General features: G+C 46.7%; 1 protein-coding gene across 1 annotated transcript in view; it reads right to left on the reverse strand.

Annotated features, from left to right (window-relative positions):
- The window catches only part of LOC137422161 (putative E3 ubiquitin-protein ligase HERC1), a 443,323-nt gene that overhangs the window by 112,217 nt on the left and 307,027 nt on the right, over window positions 1–24,079 (reverse strand). The window contains 3 exon segments of the mRNA XM_078772274.1: window positions 14,664–14,794; window positions 15,314–15,496; window positions 23,514–23,626. Of these exon segments, the coding sequence (XP_078628400.1) occupies window positions 14,664–14,794; window positions 15,314–15,496; window positions 23,514–23,626 (427 nt within the window).

Raw genomic sequence — 24,079 nt, forward strand, 5'->3', positions numbered from 1 at the left:
TGTTCCCATCCTTCGTCCTTACAGCTGTGCGCGCTCTTTTGTACATTGCCATCACAACTCTGATCAACCATTCCTCCACTCCTAACTTCCTCATTGCCCATGTCACTACTTCCATGATCCTCTACAATGTATACAAAACTAGAGCAATGCGACTGTGTTGCCAATATGCATCCGCATCGTCCCATAACGGGTAGATGCCATCTTTCACTGTCCTAAAAATAAACAAGTTTGATTTCAATCCCTTCAGCTGTTTTCAAGTATCACATTTTCACCAGCCATGACAGGTTTCACATCGATCAATGAAGCAGTTTCAGAGAAGGATTTTTTTTAAATATCAGCTTTCAAGCAAATATGGCTGCCATACCACATGACATTTGACCTTAAAAATGTACACTCTGCACATGTATGGGTAGGGGATCACGTTTGTGAAGTTTCATATTGATCGGATAAGGCTAGTTTTTCTATCCAAGATGGCTGCCAAACCATGTGACCTATGACATCATCATTTTAAAACGATATGTGGCAATGGAACTCGATGGTATTTGTAAAGATTTTTGCATCGGAAGGGTAAGCGGTTACAGAGATATAATTATTTAATATTTTCCTTCACTCCAATATTCTGGGGGTGGGGTGGCCTCTAAACCCCCGCTTGCGGGGAAAAATGGCCTCTAAAGGTGGTTTTTTTTTTTTTTACTCCAATATGACGGGCGGACGAAAATCACGTGCTGGTGAGGTGACAGCATCGAAGTATTTTCCAAGGGTGTGGTGCTGACCGGGCCGCCGTGGTGTACGCATTACAGCCCGACAGAATATCGTCGCTTCGTGGCTGCTTTCCGCCACCGAAATCCAGCGCAGCTTGGGCGATTCTGCCCCTGCTTGGAGAACACCCAGTGAGGCCTTCATCGGGGCCGAGGGAGCAAGGCTTCCACTGCCGAAATCCAGCGCGGCTTGGGTGATTTTGCCCCTGTTTGGAGAACACCCAGCGAGGCCTTCATCGGGGCCAAGCGAGGAAGGGCGTGTCGGGACCTGGTTCGCGCCATTGACCGAGTGGTTCACACCAACCGGAGCTGTTTTCGGATGACGTGCTGATGTCCTTGGGCTTCGCGCCAGGCTCTGGGCCGACCAGGCCGACGTGCATCGAAGTCCTTTCCAAGGGTGTGGTGCTGACCGGGCCGTCGTGGTGCTGACCGGGCAAACGTGGTGTGGTGCTGACCGGGCTGACGTGGTGTGGTGCTGGCCGGGCTGACGTGGTGTGGTGCTGCCGGGCGGACGTGGTGTGGTGCTGACCGGGCCGCCGTGGTGCTGACCGGGCAAACGTGGTGTGGTGCTGACCGGGCTGACATGGTGCTGGCCGGACGGGCGTGGTGTGGTGCTGACCGGGCTGATGTGGTGCTGACCAGGCAAATGTGGTGTGGTGCTGGCCGGGCCGCCGTGGTGCTGACCGGGCAAACGTGGTGTGGTGCTGACCGGGCTGCCGTGGTGCTGCCCGGGCAAACGTGGTGTGGTGCTGACCGGGCCACCGTGGTGCTGACCGGGCAAACGTGGTGTGCTGCTGACCGGGCCGCCGTGGTGCTGACCGAGCAAACGCGGCGTGGTGCTGGCGGGGCCCCCGCGGCCGTGGTGCCTCCCTCCCACCCCCAGAATTTCCATGTTTTAAACGTTTCCCAGTGTGTACCCTGGATTTAGAAGAGGTACACCGTATCCCTGCGTGTCGTAAGAGACGACTAAGAGGGTTGGCGTCAGGAAGGGCATCCGGCCATAAAAACATTGCCTCAAAAAGAGAACCATGACAATTACAACTACATATGGGCAGGGTACAGCCCGAAGTGGAAATCGGTTTCTGAGGTTTGGGACATGGAATGTAGGGACAATGACAGGGAGATCAGGAGAAGTGGTGGAAGTATTGGTCAGAAGAAGAGTGGACATATGTTGTGTGCAAGAGACGAGATGGAAGGGAAGTGGTGTGAGAATGGTGAAGGGTAGGCAGGGACAGAAATACAAGTTTGTGTGGCAAGGGTGCCCGGAGGGCGTGAATGGTGTTGGTGTCCTGTTTTCTGAGGAGTTTGTAGACAGTGTGGTGAGTGTGACGAGAGTGAGTGATAGGTTGATGATGGTGAAAATGATGATTGGAAAGCTCTTGGTCAACGTCATCTCGGGATATGCTCCGCAGGTTGGTCGAAGCGATGAAGAGAAGGACAAGTTCTGGTGTGCGATAGAGAAGCTGATGGAAAACGTGAAAGATGAGGAAGTTGTTGTGGTGGGAGGAGACCTGAATGGACATGTGGGAAGGAGTATGGATGGTTTTGAGGGAGTTCATGGGGGTTACGGATATGGTGTGAGAAATGGAGAAGGTGAAAGGATTTTGGAGTTTGCTGATGGAGCTGATTTGTTGATTTGTAATACTCAGTTCCAGAAAGAGGATAATAAGCTTGTTACATACACGTCAGGTGGGTCGACGACAACCGTTGACTACCTGATGGTGCGTAGGCGAGATAGGGGGCACTTCCGGGACACAAAGGTGATCCCGGGGGAGGAGGCTGTTTCACAGCACCACTTGGTTATCTGCGACATAAGGGTGAAAGGTGCGAGGAGAGCTCGGCGGGTGAAGTACCAACCGAGAATGAAGGTGTGGAGGTTGAAAGAGGTGACAGTAAGGGAGGCATTAAAAGAGAGGCTGAGTAGGGTAGAGGATGATGTGGTTGAGCTTGAAAGTGGTTGGATGTCAATGAAAGCTAGTCTGTTGGGAGCCGTTGGTGAGGTATGTGGATGGACAAAAGGACCACAGAGGCACTCAAAAACATGGTGGTGGGATGATGAAGTTGGAAAGAGGATTGACGAGAAGAGGAAGAAGTTCAAGGAGTGGCAGAAGGTGAAGGGTACGGGAGCAGAAACAGCAGAGCATGAAAGTTATAAGGCAGCCAAGAAGGCTGCAAAGAAAGAGGTGGCAAAGGCGCAGGAGGCATGTAGGAAAATGTTCGGAGAACGCTTGGATTCGGAAGAGGGTCAGAGAGCAGTATTCAGGATTGCAAAGCAGATAGCGAAAGAGAGGTGTGATGTGATGGGTGTGAGTTGCTTGAAGGATGAAGTGGGACAAATCGTTGTGGACCCAGATGGAATTAAAGGAAGATGGAAAAGATATATGAAAATGCTGTTGAATACAGAGAATGATTGGGATGGCAACATCGAGAGTAACCCAGTTTTAGGACCGGCAGAGAAGATAACTGAGAAGGAAGTTGAGGAAGCCATAAAAGCAATGAAGAGTAGAAAAGCGGGAGGGCTGACGGGAGTTGTGGGAGATATGTTGAAGGCAGCAGGAAGTTGGGGTGTGAAGAGAATGACAGAGATCTGTAATCTGGCGGTGAAAAAAGGCCGCATTCCAGTGGATTGGGAACTGAATACCCTCGTCCCTCTATACAAGGGGAAAGGTGACCCTCTAGAGTGTGGCTCGTACCGAGCGATAAAGTTATTGGAGCATGGAATGAAGGTATTGGAAAGGGTGTTGGAGAGGAGGATAAGGAAGAAAGTGAAGATCGACGAAATGCAGTTTGGATTTATGCCAGGAAGAGGAACGACAGACGCGCTTTTTATTGTGAGGCAGTTGCAGGAGACGTACATGGAGAAGAGGAAGAAGTTGTTTCTTGGGTTTGTTGATCTGGAGAAAGCATTCGATAGGGTTCCAAGCAAAGTATTGACATGGGCAATAAGGAAGTTAGGAGTGGAGGAATGGTTGATCAGAGTAGTGATGGCAATGTACAAAAGAGCGCGCACAGCTGTAAGGACGAAGGACAGGAACAGTGATGAGTTTGAAGTGAAGGTGGGAGTGCATCAGGGATCGGTACTAAGTCCACTACTATTTGTAGCTGTGATGGAGGTGCTGGCTCAGAACGTAAAGGAGGGTTTTCCGTGGGAGTTGTTGTATGCAGATGATCTGGTGTTGATTGCGGAAAGTATGGATGGACTGAAGGAAAAGATGAACAAGTGGAAGGAATGTATGGAGACAAAAGGTCTGAAGGTGAATGTCGGAAAGACGAAGGTGATGGCAAGTGGTAAAGCATGTGGTGAGGTGGAAAGAACTGGGAAGTGGCCCTGTGCTGTGTGCAGGAAGGGTGTCGGAGTGAACTCCATTCAATGTACAATGTGCGCTGAGTGGGTTCATCAAAAATGTAGTGGTCTGAGATGGTCATTAACCAGTGAGATGAGATGTGCATGGAAGAAGTTTCGGGAACTGAGTGGCGCGCTGATGAGGAGAGGAGTGTCGTTGAAGCTGAAGGGAAAGGTGTATGCTGCATGTGTGAGAAGTGTTATGATTTATGGGAGCGAGACATGGGTAATGAACGTAGAGCAGCAACGAAGGTTGAAAAGGGTGGAAATGCGAATGGTTCGATGGATGTGCGGAGTATCGTTGAGAGAGAGGAAGACAAATGATGAATTGCGAAAAATGATGGGAATAGAGCCTGTGATTGATGCTGTGAAGAGGAACAGGTTAAGATGGTTTGGTCACGTGTTGAGGAAGGATGAAAGTGACTGGTTGAGAAGAGTGATGGAAATGAATGTAGAAGGAAGTAGAGGACGGGGAAGCCCGAGAAAGACTTGGCTAAAGATGGTGGAAGAAGAAATGCGGGCAAGGGGGTTAACAAGGAGAGATGCAGAAAATAGGGCGAGATGCAGAAAATAGGGCAAGATGGAGAAGATCGTCATGGGGACCGCAAGGCTAACCCCCGCTCTGGCAGGGAAAATGGCCTTAAAATGCATGTTGTTGTTGTTGTTGTTGTTTGTACTCCAATATGGCTGCCACAACATGTGACCAATGATGTATTCTTGATAACACTGGTCAATTTTTTTTTTTAAGTTTTATGGTTCTCGTATATTTTGAGGTGATTCTAACCAACATGAATCTGTAGATTTCGATTATGATATCCAATTTCCACTAGCACATCCAGTTTTTGAGAACCCGGATACCATAGGAATATCAGTCACAGCCGAAATTCGTCTTGTATTCACTAATCAGGACTTTGTAACGAGACTATCTGAGCTGGAAAGCGTTGCTTGGGATAGCTTTGTGGCTCTGACTAACAATTACCTTGGAAATTTTCGAGCACTAAATTATGAAGAGCTTGTGGACAAGATGTTGAAGAGTTACCAGGCGCTCGGTGCTCGAATGTCACTCAAGATACATTTCTTCCATTCTCATCTGGACTTCTTTCCACAAAATCTTGGCGATGTCAGTGATGAACATGGAGAAAGGTTTCACCAGGAAATTGCCATCATGGATACTCGATATCAAGGCCGATTCAATCCAAACATGATGGGCGACTACTGTTGGACTTTACAGCGTGAAAGTGATTGCTCCCACAAACGCAAAAGTAAAGATCAGAAGCACTTTTAATGTGATGTAAATAAAAACTTAAAGTTCATATTATTTTTGGTGATATTTTATAAAGTTCACATTATTTTTGGAGATTTACATTTTTTTATGTGATGTAAATAATAACTTAAAGTTCATATTATTTTTTGGTTATATTTTATAAAGTTCAAATTATTTTTGGAGATTTACATTTTTTTATGTGATGTAAATAAAAACTTAAAGTTTATATTATGTTTTGTGACTTATTGAGACTTAATCAAGAAATTCGCATGCTCTAAAGATTTTTTTCCACACTTATGATGTACTACGTCAAGGTTACGTGATAGCGAAATTTTAAGGTCAGATTCGGATTCGTGGGCACCAACTTAGTTAGAAACAGTTGAAAATAAGTCAAAACCAATTTTGCAGTTGACCAGTGTAATCTTTTAATCGTCATGCCAAGTCAATGGCACACGTAAAGTTTTGAGTCAATCGATTTGGTGGTCTGGGAGAACATGCTTTTTTAAGGTTATTGGTTAAATACAATATGGCTGCCAAACCATGTGACCTATGATGTCATGAATTTAATATTTCAATACAAACGGGTCAAAGACCAAGTGCATGCAATTTCAGATTTTTAGGATAAGTAATTCGATTAAAACATTTTTGACTGGTATACCACTTCACCTATGATGTCCTCATTATCATGCTTTTGTTCCCTACTGGAAGTACTTGACAATGTGCAAAGTTTCAAATTTTTCCATTTGGCGGTTTCTGAGAAGTATTTTTTTATTTATCTGCGTTTAATCCAAGATGGCTGCCATACCACGTGACCGATAACGTCACAATTATAATAAAAACATTCTGCATGGGTGTCACTCCCACCCTGAAAGTTTCGTCTCGATTGGACATGTAGTTGCTGAGAAAAACGAGGTTTAGCCCGTATGGACGGACGGACGGACAACCCGAAAATATAACGCTTCCGGCTACCTTCGGGAGCGGAGGCATAAAAAACAATACATACATACATACATACATACATACATACATACATACATACATACATACATACATACATACATACATACATACATATATATATATATATATATATATATATATATATATATATATATATATATACACACACACACATGCACAATTTGCACATATAATTTACATAGACATACCGATATACATTTTCAGCTGTGTCAGCATTTAATGAGTAGCTGAAAAGGCAGTAAACAAAATAACATTGAATGAATGAATGAATGATCATTTTAAGGCCATTTTCCCCGCTATAGCGGGGGTTAGCCTTGCGGGCCCCATGACAATCATGGTTCCCTGTTTGAGGCAATGTTTTTATGGCCGGATGCCCTTCCTGACGCCAACCCTAAGTCGCCTCTTACGATGCGTAGGGTGTGAGAAACCCCCCCGGTGAAACCCCCTTTGTTCTCACCCAAATGAGTGCCCCGCCCACCACTGACGTAACCTCCTTGGAGCCTCACGCGATTGGGAGGCGAGTCGGGACGTGATTGGTGGAGGGTGAGAGAGCGCGGCCGCCATCTCATGATACGGACGCAGCTCGGAGGTTCGAGGCCTCGAGGCGAGGGAACTTTCGTTACGCCTCACGACAGCGAGTTGTGCTGATCGTTTATAGTTATGGATTGTACGAGTGAGTGATTCCGGAAGAGAACGAGTGATTCCCGGAGATCGTAGATTGGAACTGTGAGTCCTATATTGCCTGCTTCGTGTTGGAGCTCCTGGCCGACCGTTCCTGGCGGCCTTGTGTGGTATTCCATCCTGGTATCCTTCGAGTCCCGGAGCTCGTCGATTGGAGCCGCGAGGATCTTACCTGCGTCTTGTTGGAGCGTCTGTGGCCGACCGTTCCTGCAGGCTTGTGCAGCCTATTCCATTTGTTACCTTTCATGGTTTTTGTGATCGAGCCAATAAAGCATCGTGCCTTACCCCTAGAAGGCCGATTAAAACACAATTGTGTTGATTACGTCTCTTTTGTCCACTCCGTGGATTACTTGAAGCCCGGACATTCACGTCCGTATTCCGTGCTGGGAACATTTACCAGGCGGGATCGCGACAAATGGGGGCTCGTCCTAGGATCATTCAAGTAAGAGCCATTCGATTGAGACGGGAATTCTGCAGTGGACGACATCTTCTGGCATCTGTTCATCGCCTTCTCACCAGCGGACGCCGTCTGGGAGGAACTTTCTCGCCGTAGGACGCTGTCTTGGGCAGAGAAGTGAATAGCCTCGGATCCCTCCAAACAACCGACAAAGAATAAGCGAATAGCCTCGGATCCCTCCAAACAACCGAAAAAAAAAAAAAAACGTGAGTATTTGTACGTGGTATTTTTCTCATTGGCAATTTGATGTGCGGGTGATATTGCGTAGTTGTGTCGTATTTCCCCAACAGAGCGTTGTGTTTGAGCGTTGTGTTTGAGGTTGTGTTTTGGGCCTGGTCGTATGATAACTCGTAGCCAAGCTATGTCGACCAGGGAAGTGAGAGTTCAACCTGATCATGTTGACAGTCACGTGGGTGGCGAGGTGAGCGACGCAAGCCGCCTTGACCCGGGCACTCAACCCGAGATGTTAGGAAGCGATCCCATCATGACTAAATGCATGCGTTCGCCCTTCTGGACCGGGCTGACTCCGGTTCAACAACTTGACATGTATAACAGGGAGAATGACAGGGCAGAGGCAGAGCGTGCGGCAGCAGCAGAGAGAGAGCGTGCAGCAGCAGAGAGAGAGCATGCGGCAGCAGAGGGAGAGCGTGCGGCAGCAGCAGAGAGAGAGCGTGCAGCAGCAGAGGGAGAGCGTGCGGCAGCAGAGAGAGAGCATGCGGCAGCAGAGAGAGAGCGTGCGGCAGCAGCAGAGGGAGAGCGTGCGGCAGCAGCGAGAGAGCATGCGGCAGCAGAAGCTGAACGCGTCAGAGAGCATGAGTTGCGAATGTTGACTGAACGACTGCGGGCAGAGGGGTCTGCTGCAAGAGTCACGGAAACTGTTCATGTTCGTTTGCCGGACTGGACGGGAGACACGAAGCCAGAAGCGTATCTGGAGATGGCGGAGAAGTTGTTGGCTGCCGGTGGCATTGATGAGAGCTTGTGGGTCGGCCATCTTGTGAGCCATCTATCTGAGAAGGCGAGGGAGGTATATGCGAGGATGGCAACCGAGGACGCAAACAAATACAGGGCATTGAAGGCCGAGATTTTGAATGCCTATGCGGTGTCCGCATGTATTTATAGGAGAAATTTTTTCAGCTGGACTCGTGAGTCCAGTCAAACCTATGAGGAACATTCGCGGGCCTTGTTGGAACAGCTGCAGAGATGGTTCAAGGGGAGCAAGGTGGAGTTACCTCAAGCGGTTGCGGAACTCCTGGTGCGTTACCGTATCGATCAACAGCTTCCGCCTGACTTAGCATTGTTTCTTGTCGACAAAGACACTGTTTCCTTGGCAGACTGCGTCAACCTTATTGATAAACATGTTTTGGCGTGCAAAATGCTGCAAGTCACGCAGTCGCTTCGTAAGACGGAGGAGTCTGCGATCAAGACCGCCCCCCGTCTGCCCGGCGGCTGGATCGAGGGGAAGGGTTCTCCGATGACCTCCACTGGGGGCGCTCGCGAGCCGCAGACCAGGGCAGGGCCCTGGTGCGATTTCTGCAAACGCGTGGGGCACGGTGAAAACCGCTGTTTCTCTAATCCCGCCAGTCCGGCCTACCGAGGCAACCCTCCTGTTAAGTCGGAGGGAGATCAGTGGAACTCATCCGCCGGGCCCTCGCACACGACGGTGGCATCGGTGACCGAGGTCACTGCCACCGGGGCTAATTCCATTCATCCACTGCATCAGGAGTATTCAGGGACAGCCTTAGTGGGTGGCCCCGATTCGATGCTGAAGTTTGAGACCAAATACCTTCGGGATACTGGGGCGACACGGTGTGTTCTCCGGGTGGGGGTAGTTCCGGCCTCTCAGATGCGTTATACCGGCGAGTATACCCTCCTTCGGGGCATTGACCGGGTTCTTGGCCGGTACCCCCTTGCCCTCCTCGAGGTCCGGAGTGACATTTTTAAGGGTCCAGTGACCTGTGTGGTAGTACCCTACTACCCTATACCCGGGGTCTCCTTGCTGATTGGCAATGATGCCATAGCCAGGGAGGAGTCATTGACTCTGACCTGTGGGGGGGTCCCTAGAGCCCAGAGTAAACAGGCGGAGAGAGGGGCGGAGTCAGACATATCTTCACTCTGGCCCGAGGAGCCTAGTGCCTCGACTCCAGTTTCCGACGGTGACGTTGCGTCAGCTGAAGTCCACCCGAGCCTCCCGTCAAGCCAACCTCAGGTGCCGTGCTCCTCAGGGACCGCTCCCGCCATGTCGCGATTCAGCAGGAACGCTAATGCTAAGGTATATGTGGGAAACCTGGGCAATGGAGCAGCGAGAGCCGAGCTAGGGAGGGTCTTCGGGCATTACGGACCACTCCGCAACGTATGGGTTGCTCGGAACCCACCTGGATTCGCAGTTGTTGAGTTTGAAGATCCACGAGATGCTGAAGATTCGGTCAGAGCCCTTGATGGAAGGTTAATTTGCGGATCGCGGGTGTGCGTCGAGATGTCGAATGGCATGTCGCGGCGGCCTCGTTTCAGACGCCCTTTGGTCCGCAGGCCGTTCGACCCGAAAGATCGATGTTACCAGTGCGGTGAAAGGGGTCATTACGCATATGACTGTCGTTCTCGACACCGGAGGAGAACCCGCCGCTCTAGGTCTCGGTCCGTTTCCCTCCTGTAAATGTTTCCCCACCTTGAGTTTGGCTCCCTTGTTTCTCTATTGTGCTTTGGGTGAAGTGTAACTCTTGTGGGGTAGATGTTAATGGGGTGTATGGTGTTTAATATTGTGTGTGAAAAAAAAAACAAAACTGGTTCATTGTTTACCTGTTAACGCCTGTTAATTGCCTGTTGCGTTAATAAGTGCGTTATTGTTGCGTTATTGTGTTGCGCCATTGCGTTGCGTTGTATTGTTGCGTTGTTTCGTTATTGTTGTTAACAAGTGTTAGTAATTGTTAATTGCGTTAATTGCCTGTTAGCAATTCCCGCCATCATCTTGCCATGTGATTTGCACCTACTACAAATACTGGTTTTAAAAACGCCGTCTATTCGACGGGGTTTTTACTTAGGGGGGGAGGACTGTGAGAAACCCCCCCGGTGAAACCCCCTTTGTTCTCACCCAAATGAGTGCCCCGCCCACCACTGACGTAACCTCCTTGGAGCCTCACGCGATTGGGAGGCGAGTCGGGACGTGATTGGTGGAGGGTGAGAGAGCGCGGCCGCCATCTCATGATACGGACGCAGCTCGGAGGTTCGAGGCCTCGAGGCGAGGGAACTTTCGTTACGCCTCACGACAGCGAGTTGTGCTGATCGTTTATAGTTATGGATTGTACGAGTGAGTGATTCCGGAAGAGAACGAGTGATTCCCGGAGATCGTAGATTGGAACTGTGAGTCCTATATTGCCTGCTTCGTGTTGGAGCTCCTGGCCGACCGTTCCTGGCGGCCTTGTGTGGTATTCCATCCTGGTATCCTTCGAGTCCCGGAGCTCGTCGATTGGAGCCGCGAGGATCTTACCTGCGTCTTGTTGGAGCGTCTGTGGCCGACCGTTCCTGCAGGCTTGTGCAGCCTATTCCATTTGTTACCTTTCATGGTTTTTGTGATCGAGCCAATAAAGCATCGTGCCTTACCCCTAGAAGGCCGATTAAAACACAATTGTGTTGATTACGTCTCTTTTGTCCACTCCGTGGATTACTTGAAGCCCGGACATTCACGTCCGTATTCCGTGCTGGGAACATTTACCAGGCGGGATCGCGACAAGGGATACAGTGTACCTATTCTGAATCAGGGTACACACCGTGATCATTCATCCCAGCAAGCTGGTACTCAATTTGCCGACCTCGGAAGGATGACAGGCTGAGTCAACCCCTCTGGTGTTAATTTAGCGATCGACCGGGATTCGAACCCAGGATCCTAGGATCCCAAGCCGGCACCCTAACCGCTAAGCCAACTCCAGGCAACCAAAATAACATTAACAACTAGAATGGCACTCAGTAGAGCACGTACCTCTGCCAGGTAGACCACTGCATGTTTTGTATCTTACAATCAGGTTGTTCTTGTCACCTACCCAACTCATCCACCAAGCTCAACATGATGGACTACAATTTCAATTCAAATTCGTCCACAACATTTTGAAATATCATGCTACATATGAGTGTGTATGGTTTTTGGCCTTATCTCTCAATGACAAAGAATCTATCTATATAAAACACAGTTTGTGTGTGTGTGCGTGCGTGTGTGTGTGTGTGTGTGTGTGTGTGTGTGTGTGTGTGTGTGTGTGTGTGTAATGTTACCGATAGACTCCGAAACGGAGAGGCTCACGTGCTTGATATTTGGCATAGACATGGCCATTGAGCCTGGGACGAACATGGCTGACCTCAAAATATTTGACGATCCATATTTTTTATTCATATTTACCTCAGCGCATTTCAGCGAAGTACCTGCTAATCTCAGCCGGTGTCAGAACAGCTCGCTGATTCGCTCAGAGCGATCACGTGATGTTCCATCCCCGCCGCTAGACTGATTCGCTCAGAGCGATCACGTGATGTGACCATTGCCATTCACTCCACATAGGTGGAGATGCAGTTACCGGGCGCCATCTTGGTTGGCATTCGATGCTGGGCGATGGTGATTTCCGTCACACGTTTGCACGTAATTCAGAGCGAAAAGCGATTGTGTTTTGTGTCGATTTTTGTCGATTTTGTGCGATATGAATTAAATGTCTTTGATAGGGACTGGTAATTCCGCCAGGGGTGCTGCGCGCACTACTTACGTCACGCTGTGCATGGCACTCTGTGACTGCCGTTGCGGTGCAATGCTTTGCGGGCAAATCGTTTTTATGCCATGGTATGCCATATTTTGGACTTAAACACTCTTCATGACTGATCATGTGACATCTACACACTCATGGCTACCACCGAGACGGATCCTGGTTTCACGTGAGTAATATTTACCATATTTGCTCGATTTTTGAAACCGATGCATGCAAATATCGTGTCTATACCACACCTAAAATATTTTTTAGAAAGAATAAGCACATCTCCCCTTTGAAAGTGCCCCCTGAAGTGTGTCCAGGTGGAATTTCTAAGTCGTAGGTCTTAGCAACTCTCAGCAATCTTTTACCGCATGGATTTATCTCGAGTATTTACTAAACTGTGCTAAGTTGAAGTTGCGGACATATTTCAGCAGTTTTCAATGTAAATCGGTGTAATGTAACCTCCCCCCTCCCCCCCTACCCCTCCCCTCTCCCACTCCCACCCCCTCCCATCCCTCACCCTCCCCCTCCACCTCCCCACTACCCCTCCCCCTCCCATCCCTCACCCTCCACCCCCTACCCCCTCCCCCGAGAATCCCTTTCACGGGAAGCCTCAACTCATTCGCGACCAATATCAAAAAGTCAGCTCGCAGCCTCGATGCGATTCACGGCTGTATCTCTACTCCTCTCTCTGCCGATCTCGATATCTGCAAAGCTCATCCTCCCCTCTTCCGGTTTATTTGCCGCGTCTTCCTTTTCCTTCACAAACACTTCTTTTCACCTTTTACTAAAGTCATCTCCATTTCATACAAAAATATTAACAACAAGCATTATGCCTAGGTCCCCCGTCAGTGAAGTGATGCGAGGTCACAAAGTGGAAGACGAAAGGTGGCCATTTGGATTTTGACGTGGCGACCCAATTTTCAATAGCGTTCTCCCTTATGCGTAGATACACCCACACACCAGATTAGAAGTTTTCAAGATATTTCGCTCACAAGGTTCAGACATATATATGGTGGCGGCCATCTTGGATTTTGACGTGGCACGACCAATTTTCAATAGCCTTCTTCCTTATGCCTAGATACACCCACACACCAGATTAGAAGTTGGTACTTCGCTTATTTTTCAAGATATTCCACTCACAAGGTTCAAACATACACGGCGGCGGTCATCTTGGATTTTGACGTGGCGGCCATCTTGGATTTTGACGTGGCGGCCATCTTGGATTTTGACGTGGCGACCCAATTTTCAATAGCGTTCTTCCTTATGCGTAGATACACCCACACATCAGATCAGACGTTAGTAGTTCGTTTATTTTTAAAGATATTTTGCTCACAAGGTTCAGACATATATATGGTGGTGGCCATCTTGGATTTTGACGTGGCGACCCAATTTTCAATAGCGTTCTTCCTTATGCGTAGATACACCCACACACCAGATTAGACGTTAGTAGTTCGTTTATTTTTCAAGATATTTCGCTCACAAGGTTCAGACATATATATGGTGGCGGCCATCTTGGATTTTTATGTGGCGACCCAATTTTCAATAGCTTTCTTCCTTATGCCTAGATACACCCAAACACCAGATTAGAAGTTGGTACTTCGCTTATTTTTCAAGATATTCAGCTCACAAGGTTCAGACATACATGGCGGCGGCCAACTTGGATTTTGACGTGGCGACCCAATTTTCAATAGCGTTCTTCCTTATGCCGAGATACACCCACACACCAGATTAGAAGTTGGTACTTCGCTTATTTTTCAAGATATTCATCTCACAAGGTTCAGACATACATGGCGTCAGACATACATGGCGGCGGCCATCTTGGATTTTGACGTGGGTTGCACCCACACACCAAATTCGAATGCGGTCCTTCGCTTACGCACGCACGCACGTACGTACACACGCACGCACGGACGGGAAAACCATAGTCCCCCTTTCGCTCCGCGGTGCGACGGGGGACAACAATATTAACTGAAACTAAAAATCCTAACAGTATATAATAACAACAAAGGCGGAAGTGACGGATCCGTAACACCACCAAGTTTAGTCTGAATCCGTCCATAACTTTTTGAGATATCGTGCTGCATGTCGTTTTTGGCCCCAACTCTCAATGGTGACAAATCACTTTAAAAATTATGGTATCCAGATCCGGATCGTCACCAAAATCGAATCAACTTGTCCTTGTCACACACCCAACCTGTCCACCAAATGCCATCTGAATCCGTCCATAACTTGATATCTCACTCACAGACAGACAGGGTTGAAAACACAACCTCTGTCCACCTTTGGTGGTGGAGGTAACAACAAAATAAGTTAATAATCACTCCTGTTCTTAAAAAGAATGCACCATAGCACCCTCTTCTTATAACCAAATGTCTTGCTCTCTTGAGGTAATGGTGTTCCTCCAGCTGAGCAAAAAACAAAACGAAACAAAGTACAGTTTCAGTCACGCCATGCATACCTGATATGCGTCAATTAAGACTACACTCTGCTTTTCACAAGGATCCCTTGTGGCAATCAGAATCTTCCCATCGGCAAACCCAACAGCAAATGGCTTGTCTGCAGAGAACCAGGCGATGCACTGCACAGCGACTGGAAAAAAACAACACAAAAAGAAAAACAAACAGAGCCACCACCATTCATTGTATACCCAATGACTGCTTGATTAGAAAGAGAAATTAACTCATAAATAAATAAAATGGTCAAAAAGCTTGCACAATGTGGATGCACTTCAGTGGTAATGAGTCATTCATCACTAAATAGATGATGAGTTCTTGGAAAGTATTTCGAGAAAGTTTAAGAGGCAAAATAAATTTTGCGACGACCACTTCAATTCAACTAAAGCAGGGTAAATTACTAACATCCAAAATATTGAATGATTTGGTTGTGAAGAAATTTAGTAGGACAACCCCAAAATACTTTTCAAAAAGAGGAACGATAAAAATACCAACTTAAAGTACTTGAGATCATACTGGACAGTTCCTACAACAGCAACCTTGGGGAAATAGTTATATCGGTCACTTTACAAAATATCATACATCTGTGTATAGGGCGGAAACCAAAATGAAATCTCGAATAAAACCAAGCTCAAAGCTCGGAGCACAGACATACTATTGAGGCGGTAGCAGTTCTGCAGCTCAACACGATGGAATGTCGAAGCATCTACAATGTCCATCAGTCCAAGGGAGCCGTTTAAGCGACCAACAAGAAGCAGCTCAACGGTTGAACTGGTCTCTTTGGGCCAAGCCAAGCTTGTCACCAAACTCGGCTGCTCGTCTACGTGGCCAGGATCACCTGAATTGGAGGTAAGTCGTTTGAATAAATGAACTAAAGTAGAGATTGCACCTGCTTATTACACATTTTTGAGTTGTGCTACAAGATACCAAAGAAAGGTTAAAGAAATGTAGCTGCACGGCAGAATAAGTAATAAAATGAAAATGCATGCATGATTATACAGAGACAAGGTGATGTATCTGGGTCACTACAATGCACCCCGAGGGAGTTGCAACAAAATAAATCCCACACTAAATTTGCAACCTTTTCCCCAATTAAATAATGTAAGTTTATAAAAGAGTGACAAATATATGAAACACATTTGGGTCACCCAATAAAGATTGGGTTATTTAGAATTTCGTAAAATATCAAGAGGATTGCTGTTTACATCAGTAGTAAAAAAAAAACAATTTGGGAATGAAAGACTGCAATAATGGGGCCAAGTGGCCTCCTCGTTTCCTTGTTTAAGATCGTTACACCGGCTTAATATCTGGCAGAGACTGTGGACCCTTTGCAATTTAATTTCTATTCGGCATACAGAATAAAAATATTTAAATGCAAGTGGTTCGATTTCCCGACAAGGAATCACCTTTGCATGTGAGGCCCTGAGGTGCAATCTAAGCTCTGCCCATCTCCCTACGGATGGGACACCTGATGCTCAATAACCGCAAGCGCCATTATATCACGTTTTTACATCAAGTTCATTCAAGATTGAAGGGTTTATTATGATGTTTACCTTCCATGTGTGAAAATAGTGCAGTACAGCAATTTTCGGTGAACTTGGATTGGCCCAGGGATTTGGAAATATATGAGGTACAAACTCAAAATATATATATTGGACATGTGGTTGCTGGACATGTGGTGTGTGTGTGTGTGTGTGTATACGGCGGCCAGTTTGAAAAATCCAAGATGGCCGCCATAGGAGCTCTATGGTCATGTCTAGCTTATCGAACTTGTTACCATTGGATTCGGGGCCCTTGAAAATGTATGTTTAGCCGTTAGAATCAAAGCTTTATGTTGTTTAGAAGCTGAGATATTGAGAAACATCAATTTTACGGTGGCCAGTTTGAAAAATCCAAGATGGCCGCCACATAGGAGCTCTATGGTCATGTCTAGCTTATCGAACTTGTTACCATTGGATTTGGGGCCTTTGAAAATGTATGTTTAGCCGTTAGAATCAAAGCTCTATGTTATTTAGAAGCTGAGATATTGAGAAAAATTAGTTCTATGGCGGCAATTTTGAAAATTCAAGATGGCCGCCATACAGGAGTCTGTGCAAATAGCAACATTGGTTTTCTGACTGACTATACAATATAGTTTCCAAAAATATATAGTTTTCCAAATCCCCCCAAAAATCCAACGAAACTTTAAATCTGGACATACTGAACCTGACTATTGCGGTCCCCATGACAATCTTCTCCATTTTGCCCTATTTTCTGCATCTCTCCTTGTTAACCCCCTTGCCCGCATTTCTTCTTCCACCATCTTTAGCCAAGTCTTTCTCGGTCTTCCCGAGAAAAATTTCCGAGAAAATTTCCTCTCTTCCCGAGAAAAAAATCTCGTCAAATCTGACTTCTCGGTCTTCTACAGTATATGTGTCACGCTACCAGATTCTTGTACCAGATGCGCTAAACATCTACTGCATATAAACGCCGTTGAAAGGCAGCGCCGCGTGTTTCACCGTTTTCGCTTCCGGATTGATCGTTTATCAGCAATAAACCGCCGGAAATATACCTTTATTGGCCATCTGGTGACTCTGCTGCTGTTGGTGGCAAGCGTGCCAGGCCAACCTGCTCTCACTGTAAGCCAGCTAGCCATCACAGAAGCAACAGGGGTGTTGTGACCTGTCCACTACTTATATGACAATCTGATTCATTTTGTTGACTCATGACTGAAAATGCTTGAGACAGTCATTATAGTTTGTGCAATTGATAAGACCTGTGCATGCTGCTCAGTGCTGTGCATCCAGTGTGCATGATATTTTATTCATATACTAGACAAAGAATATCGTTTACTGAACAATGCTGTACTTGTATGTACTTTGTGAATTAGGCTCACAAGACAATTACTTGACCTTTGAATCACACTTCTGGCGGCCAACTTAATATCCCGTGGGGTTTTCAAGTGCAAGTAGTATGATGCCACATGCATTTATTGTCCTTCATGGATAAGTCAAGCCTTGTGTACATACTTCTTGTAAATGGTGCTTCACCAACCATGTGTGTGAAAATTCTATACATGTAGGCCTACTCGTCATTTTGCCTTGATATTTTGGCATGACAGCTTGGGCTAGCGTACAGATGGGGGGGCGAGGATTTACAGTATTTGTGCACAGTTGCAATGCAGATTATGCTTGAAGATTCAATGCAGATTATGCTTGAAGATTCAATGCAGATTATGCTGCACATAATAAATACAGCAGTAGTAGAAGAAACATGAGCGTGTTTGTTTCGCATAAATTCCAATTAAAATCAGTGCTGGTCACAACTTATTTGCTAGGAAAAAGTGAAAAATACAGAATATCGGCAAGGTGCCCAAAAAAATTGGCACTCGGCCAATAACTCTTATGGTACTTTTATTTACTTTACTTGTCCAACATGCTTGAAAAAAACCTTTAGAACCCTAGAAATTGATTCTGATTGTAAATTACTGTTTGGTATTTTTTGCGAAATTTTCTAGATTTCCTGGCATGAAAAGTTGAAAAACTTGACATTTTGGGGAACACATGAATATTTAAATTTTTGTTTTCATGCATTTGTAATTGCCCAATTTGACCAACCCTGCTATTTTACGGAGGTACAGGGTTGGTACTTTAATGCTGCAGGTAGAACTCTAAATCCATAATTTGAGCATCTGGTACAAGAATCTGGTAGCGTGACACAATTATATATATATACAGACTTGGCATTTAATATGGATTATTTTTTTTGTGGGGGTGAACTTACTTTTCAAGATGTCTTAGAAGCAAAAGTTCATTGGAATTATGTTGAAATTATTCTAGATTTTGTTAATGTGACCTTCAAAAGAAACAAAAACCACATTTGACATTTCAAAACAAATAAATTGATGCTTGAAAGTGATGTAAACTGATATCGAACGCATTTCATGGACAGTACTGTGTTAAACTTCTGTACGTTTTCCAGAAGTATCTCTTTATTTAGTCCATTAGACAATTTTTTTTTTTAACAAAAACAAAAGTTTAATTACGACTGGGATTACGGACAGTAAAATTACAGTTCAGTACTTCTTGTAACCCGCACGAGCATTCAGGAGAGCACGTACACGTTGAGGCATGCTGTTCACGAGATTTGCCAAGGTTTGGACAGGAATCGCTTGCCATGCAGTGACAATAGCCTGCTGCAATTCACGCACAGAGCTGGGCTGCTGGTCCAAGTTGACGATTTGATGCGTCAATTCTGCCTACATGTTCTCTATCGGATTCATATCCGGGGACATGGCAGGCCACTCCATATGCTCTACACAACGGTCAGCAAGAAAGTGTTGGATCATGCGAGCACGATGAGGCCGTGCATTGTCATCTTGGAAGACAAAGTTTCCTCGAAAGGCTGCACGAGCAAATGGAAGCAATGTTTCTTCCAGAATGGCCCTGTACTTGAACTGGTTCAGGTTTCCATTCAGAACAACCAGGTCAGTTTTGCCCCCTGCATGAAAAGCAGCCCAAACGGTCACCCCACCACCTCCAGCTTGACTCTTGGCACTATACAATCTTTGTTGTAGGCTTCATGCACTTGTCTGTGCACTCGGACACGGCCATCTTGACGATAGACCAGAAATCTAGACTCGTCACTGAAGATCACGTGATTCCAGTGTCCTGGATGCCATTGATGGTGCTCTCTGGCCCACTGCAATCGGCGCTGGCGGTGTTGTCTGGTCAGGCGTGGCTTTCTCAGGGGACGCCTGGCACGATAGCCTGCTTGAACTAGTCGTTGGTTGACTAGCCCTCTGGATACAGGCACATTTGTCAGTTGCTGCCACTCAGCCCTAAGCCGATTCGCTGACTTGGTACGGCCATTGCGGACTAACCGGTGCAGCTGGCGATCATCCCTCCTTGTGGTTCTGCGGGGACATCCTGGCCTCGGTATTGGAGTAGGGACACCCCTCTGAGCATTTCGTTTCAGGATCTTTGACACCTGACCTTGAGTGATGCCATACTGCCGAGCAATAGCACGCTGTTTCATGCCGTAATTTCGTGAAGCCACCACTCCATGACAAACAGCATTGTCGAGTTGACAGACCATCTCCAGAGGAAGCGGCAATAACTTTTGTAGACGTGCAGCAGTTGTTTTCCACTAATACAGAACGCAACAACCCTTGTATACCCGACTGTGAAGCCAATCATCAAATGCACCTGTCCGTACATTTTGCCACGCCACCTGTGATATAATCCTGTTGTTGACTTCTTGCTGCGACAGACAATCAGTGACATGGTTTTTTGAACAAATAAATCACCAAAGTGTAAAAGAAACTCACCAGATTGATATACTGAGTTAAGAAAGTAAGCCCAAGTCCAGAAAAAAAAAATATTCCATATTAAATGCCAAGTCTGTGTGTATATATATATAGAGATATATATATATATACATACATACATACATACATACATACATACATATATATATATATATATATAAAAACATACATACAGTCGTACCCCGTTTTACGCCATTTCGACCTACGTCAAATCCGACTTTACGCCACTCTTCTAGAGTAAATTTCAGTTCAGCGAACGTCATTATGTGCGACTTTACGTCACTCCTACATCATCATCTCCTTTATCTCGAAGGAGGAGAAGACCATGCCAGGCTACAAAGTCGCGAAGGAGCGGCTAACGCTAACGCTTGGGGGTAATTGCACCGGCGACTTCAAGCTGAAGCCGCTCTTGGTGTGTCTTGGTGTATCATGTGTGTGAGTATGAGGATGAGCTTTAGGCGCAAATGAGGAATTGAATGAAATTGTTTGTGGATGAACTTGCGCAAATGAGGCATTGGTCGAGAATGGTTGTGTGTGTGAGAATCTGGTTATCGTTGAACTTGGTGAAATGAGGCAATGGTCTGGGATGACCGGAGAAAGTGTATGAGTGGTGTATTGAAGACATGTGTAATGGTGTTGAGTGATTGACTTGCATGGGGTGCAAGTGGATAAATGGAGAGAATACTTGGTGTGTGGGAATAAATGGTGTGTGGAGTGAGTAGTGTGGATTGAGTGGTGTGGAGTGCATGGTGTGAAGGAGTGGATGGGGGAGGATGGACCCCTTCACGAATACCCGGGGAGGGTAGTTTAAAGTTAGGTAGAGGGAGTAGGTAAATTGTTTGGAAATTGACATCTGTGGTGCAGGGAGTAGCAAGTTGTTGTTGATGCATATCCTTGTAAAGAACCGATCGACGTGTGCATGTGCACATGCACATGTGCATGGATTTGCAAATGCCTGCCTGTACGTCGTCGTTTCTGCGTATATCGCATCGTCCAAAAATAAAGAAGCAAGCAACTTCGGCCGCTCGAGGAAAGACGGGGCACGCCTACGACTCGGAGGCAAGCGTCGATCCCCAGGGCCGCCGGGTTCACGGAGCCCTGAGCTCGTTAGTTCATCACAGACGACACGACACGACCACCGGGGAAACTGCTCGGACACGTTGGGTAAAGCAAGCCGTGGTGAAGCGGGCCGCGGAGCCACTCGGCACACAAGCCAGCTCACGGTCGACACGTCCGTGCCGGTCACCCCGTTTGAGGAGAAGACCCGACCAATAGAAAACAACGGAGGGACTCCTGACGGGGAGCGGCAAAGATTCAGGGCAAAGCCGCAGCCTCCTCCAGTTATTTACTCTAGTTTTACGAATTACGGTGTTTGTCTTCATTTTAAGGCATTTTTAAGACATTTCGCCCGGTTTACGTCAAAAACCGAGTTACGTCACGGTTTATGGAACCAATTAATGACGTAGGCCGGGGTATTACTGTATATATATATATGGAATCAATATATATATTGCGGATTCGGGGGTCGGCGCTCACCTACCAAGGGGGGGGGGGGGAGGGGGGTTAGTCCCCTTGTCTTTTAGGCTGGCCGTCCCCCGATCCTGGAAATTATAACGCTCCTTTCCGGTCGAGATTGGCCAGTGGAGTCCCAAATACCTGAGTGCCAATCCGACCGCAAAGCAGGGAGATAATTCCCGCTCGAACCACGGATATGATGGTAATTGCCGAGCGGTTTAGCGATCCGAAGCCCGAGCCATTAACCAAGAAGACTAAACCCGATCAAAGCGGTTCCTATCATGCCACAGGTACTCAATGGAGAAAAGACAAAGACGATCAGAATAGAGGAAACCAAAAGGTAAAGGGAAGAACAAATAAGGTATATTAATTATGTACAATAACCCAAGAAAGAGGAAACGAAAGGGGAAAGAATGTACAAGAAGAGGAAGAAGCAGACACAGGGCAACCTTAACTATACAGTCTTACTTAACCCCAGGACAAAACAGACAGACTTACACGGGAGGGTAGTGGTAGGAGGAGAAGGTCCAGGCAGATGGTAGGCGTTGAGGTTCGGCTCCAGGTTCACTCGAGTCCGGCTCCGGGTGTTGACTCGTACCGCGGCAAAGAACGGCAGGCAGCTTTGCGTGGCGTTGGCGCACGACCGGACCTTGTAGATATAGCGGGGGACTGGGATGCTGCGTACGTAATATGTGCATCTGCTGCCTCTCTCTCTCTCTCAATGTTCATACGCGCCTTTCAAACAAGATCATTAATCACCAGGTGCGCTCCGCGCATTCCGTATCAGTCGAGCTCTCCCCACGCAGTCCTCTCGGCAGTCTTTTCACAATGGCCTCCCCTCGCGCAGTCCTTTCAATAATCGAGCTCCCTCGCGGTCCTTAATCAATGATGGCTCCCTGCGCAGTTCTTCAGAGGGCTTTTCGTGCGTGCTTATAAGGGCAAGCCCCGCGAACCCTCTGGAAGCTCCAGCCACGCCCTTACCAGGCCATCCCACCTCAGCCCTGATAGGTTTGCGAGGGCTCACCGGCCCTGCCCTCGATGGCTCGTGGACGAGGCCACACCTCTTCTCGTGGCTCTGCCCCATCTTTCCTCGAGCCGACCGCGTGTTCAATGGCGTTTGGAGCGAGGCAGCGAACGCTGCTGGCAAGCGACGGCGCGTAATAGAATTGGGAGGGACAAGCCCCGACTGTAGGGGCGCGTACTGGCGTAGCTTGGAGACAGAGCGGCTGGCAAATAGGCGAATGGGGCCTATCTTATTTAATTAATGCAACGCAGATTCAACTATTGGGAACAGAGCCTTAACTAAACACAGACTAGGGAAATAACTGAAAGTTCCTATGGCGTCCTACGTGTTGCTTGTGGACCAACTATGGGTGCAACCTTTTTAAATGAAGAGAATTATTTACAGGAATTATTATTTACAAGTGAGGGGTTCTCAAAACTGCAACAGTATATACATTATTTTTTTTCGAGTACAGGTCCGTGTGTGCGCACGCACACACACACACACACACACACACACACACACACACACACACACACACACACACACACACACTTTAAGGTCAGGAATACAGATGGACAAGCCAGTGCTAGACTTAAACAGCAAAATTAAAATTTAAGATGGAACAAGCAAATTCTACCTCCTGGAAAAGTGAATGCACTTCAAAATGGAAACATTTAAAGATTTTCATACAGATTGTAATGGGAAAATGGTAAAAAAAAAAAAAAACTTCCACGCATTTATTCCAGCTGCTGTGCCAGTAAGAATATAGCTCCGTTAAGGATGGAACACATTCCCCATTCGGAGCCACTCCAGTGTGCTAAAGTGGAACGGTTGATTACATTAAAAAGCGGAAATCACTTGATGTGGCTCTCACAACTGTTGATGGGAGGTACTCACCTCATAATGACAGCTGCACTACACAAAGACCCTCCACAAAATTCTGAATTCCAAAGCAATGCTCTTTCGTGAAAGATACAGTGGGGAGATCATTTATAGTCAAACAGCATGCTTGTTGTTAAAACGCACCATTGAACTGCCAAACATTGACAGTCTTGTCAAAGGTTGCAGCAATATGTCGCCCACTTGGACTCCAACATATATGTGACAGCTGTACATCACCACTGGGGGATGCAGATGTCCTGCAAGGATGTCACAGATGCAATATGCAATTATACTGGCACAAATACAATTCTCCATCAAAATTACAGATGTGGAACAGCTTTTTAACATTCCCTTTCTGAACTTGAATGGTTGCTCTCAATTACTATGCAGATTATCACTGTGCTAGGCTGACTTGGAATCGTACTGGGTTTTCAAATTTTGAATATGTACCTTTAACAGCAGGGGTTCCACCCTCGTGCAAGTGCTGTGGCCAGTCACAGCAATCCTGGGCTACTTTAACAATATATTCCTGAGGATCTACATAGCAAATGAAGCTCAATCGAGTGAGTGGGAATTCCAAAACCATTTACAGTTCAATAAATCCATGAACATGTTATCACTCGCAAAAGGAAAAATCCTTAAGTGTTCCTTCCACCAGTCCAAAAAGAAAAATCCTTCCACCAGTGTTCCCTCTTTCTAATATGAATGAA

This window comes from Myxine glutinosa, chromosome 2 (assembly GCF_964187855.1).
Source record: "Myxine glutinosa chromosome 2, kmMyxGlut1.1, whole genome shotgun sequence".
In the NCBI taxonomy this organism is placed as follows: Eukaryota; Metazoa; Chordata; class Myxini; order Myxiniformes; family Myxinidae; genus Myxine; species Myxine glutinosa.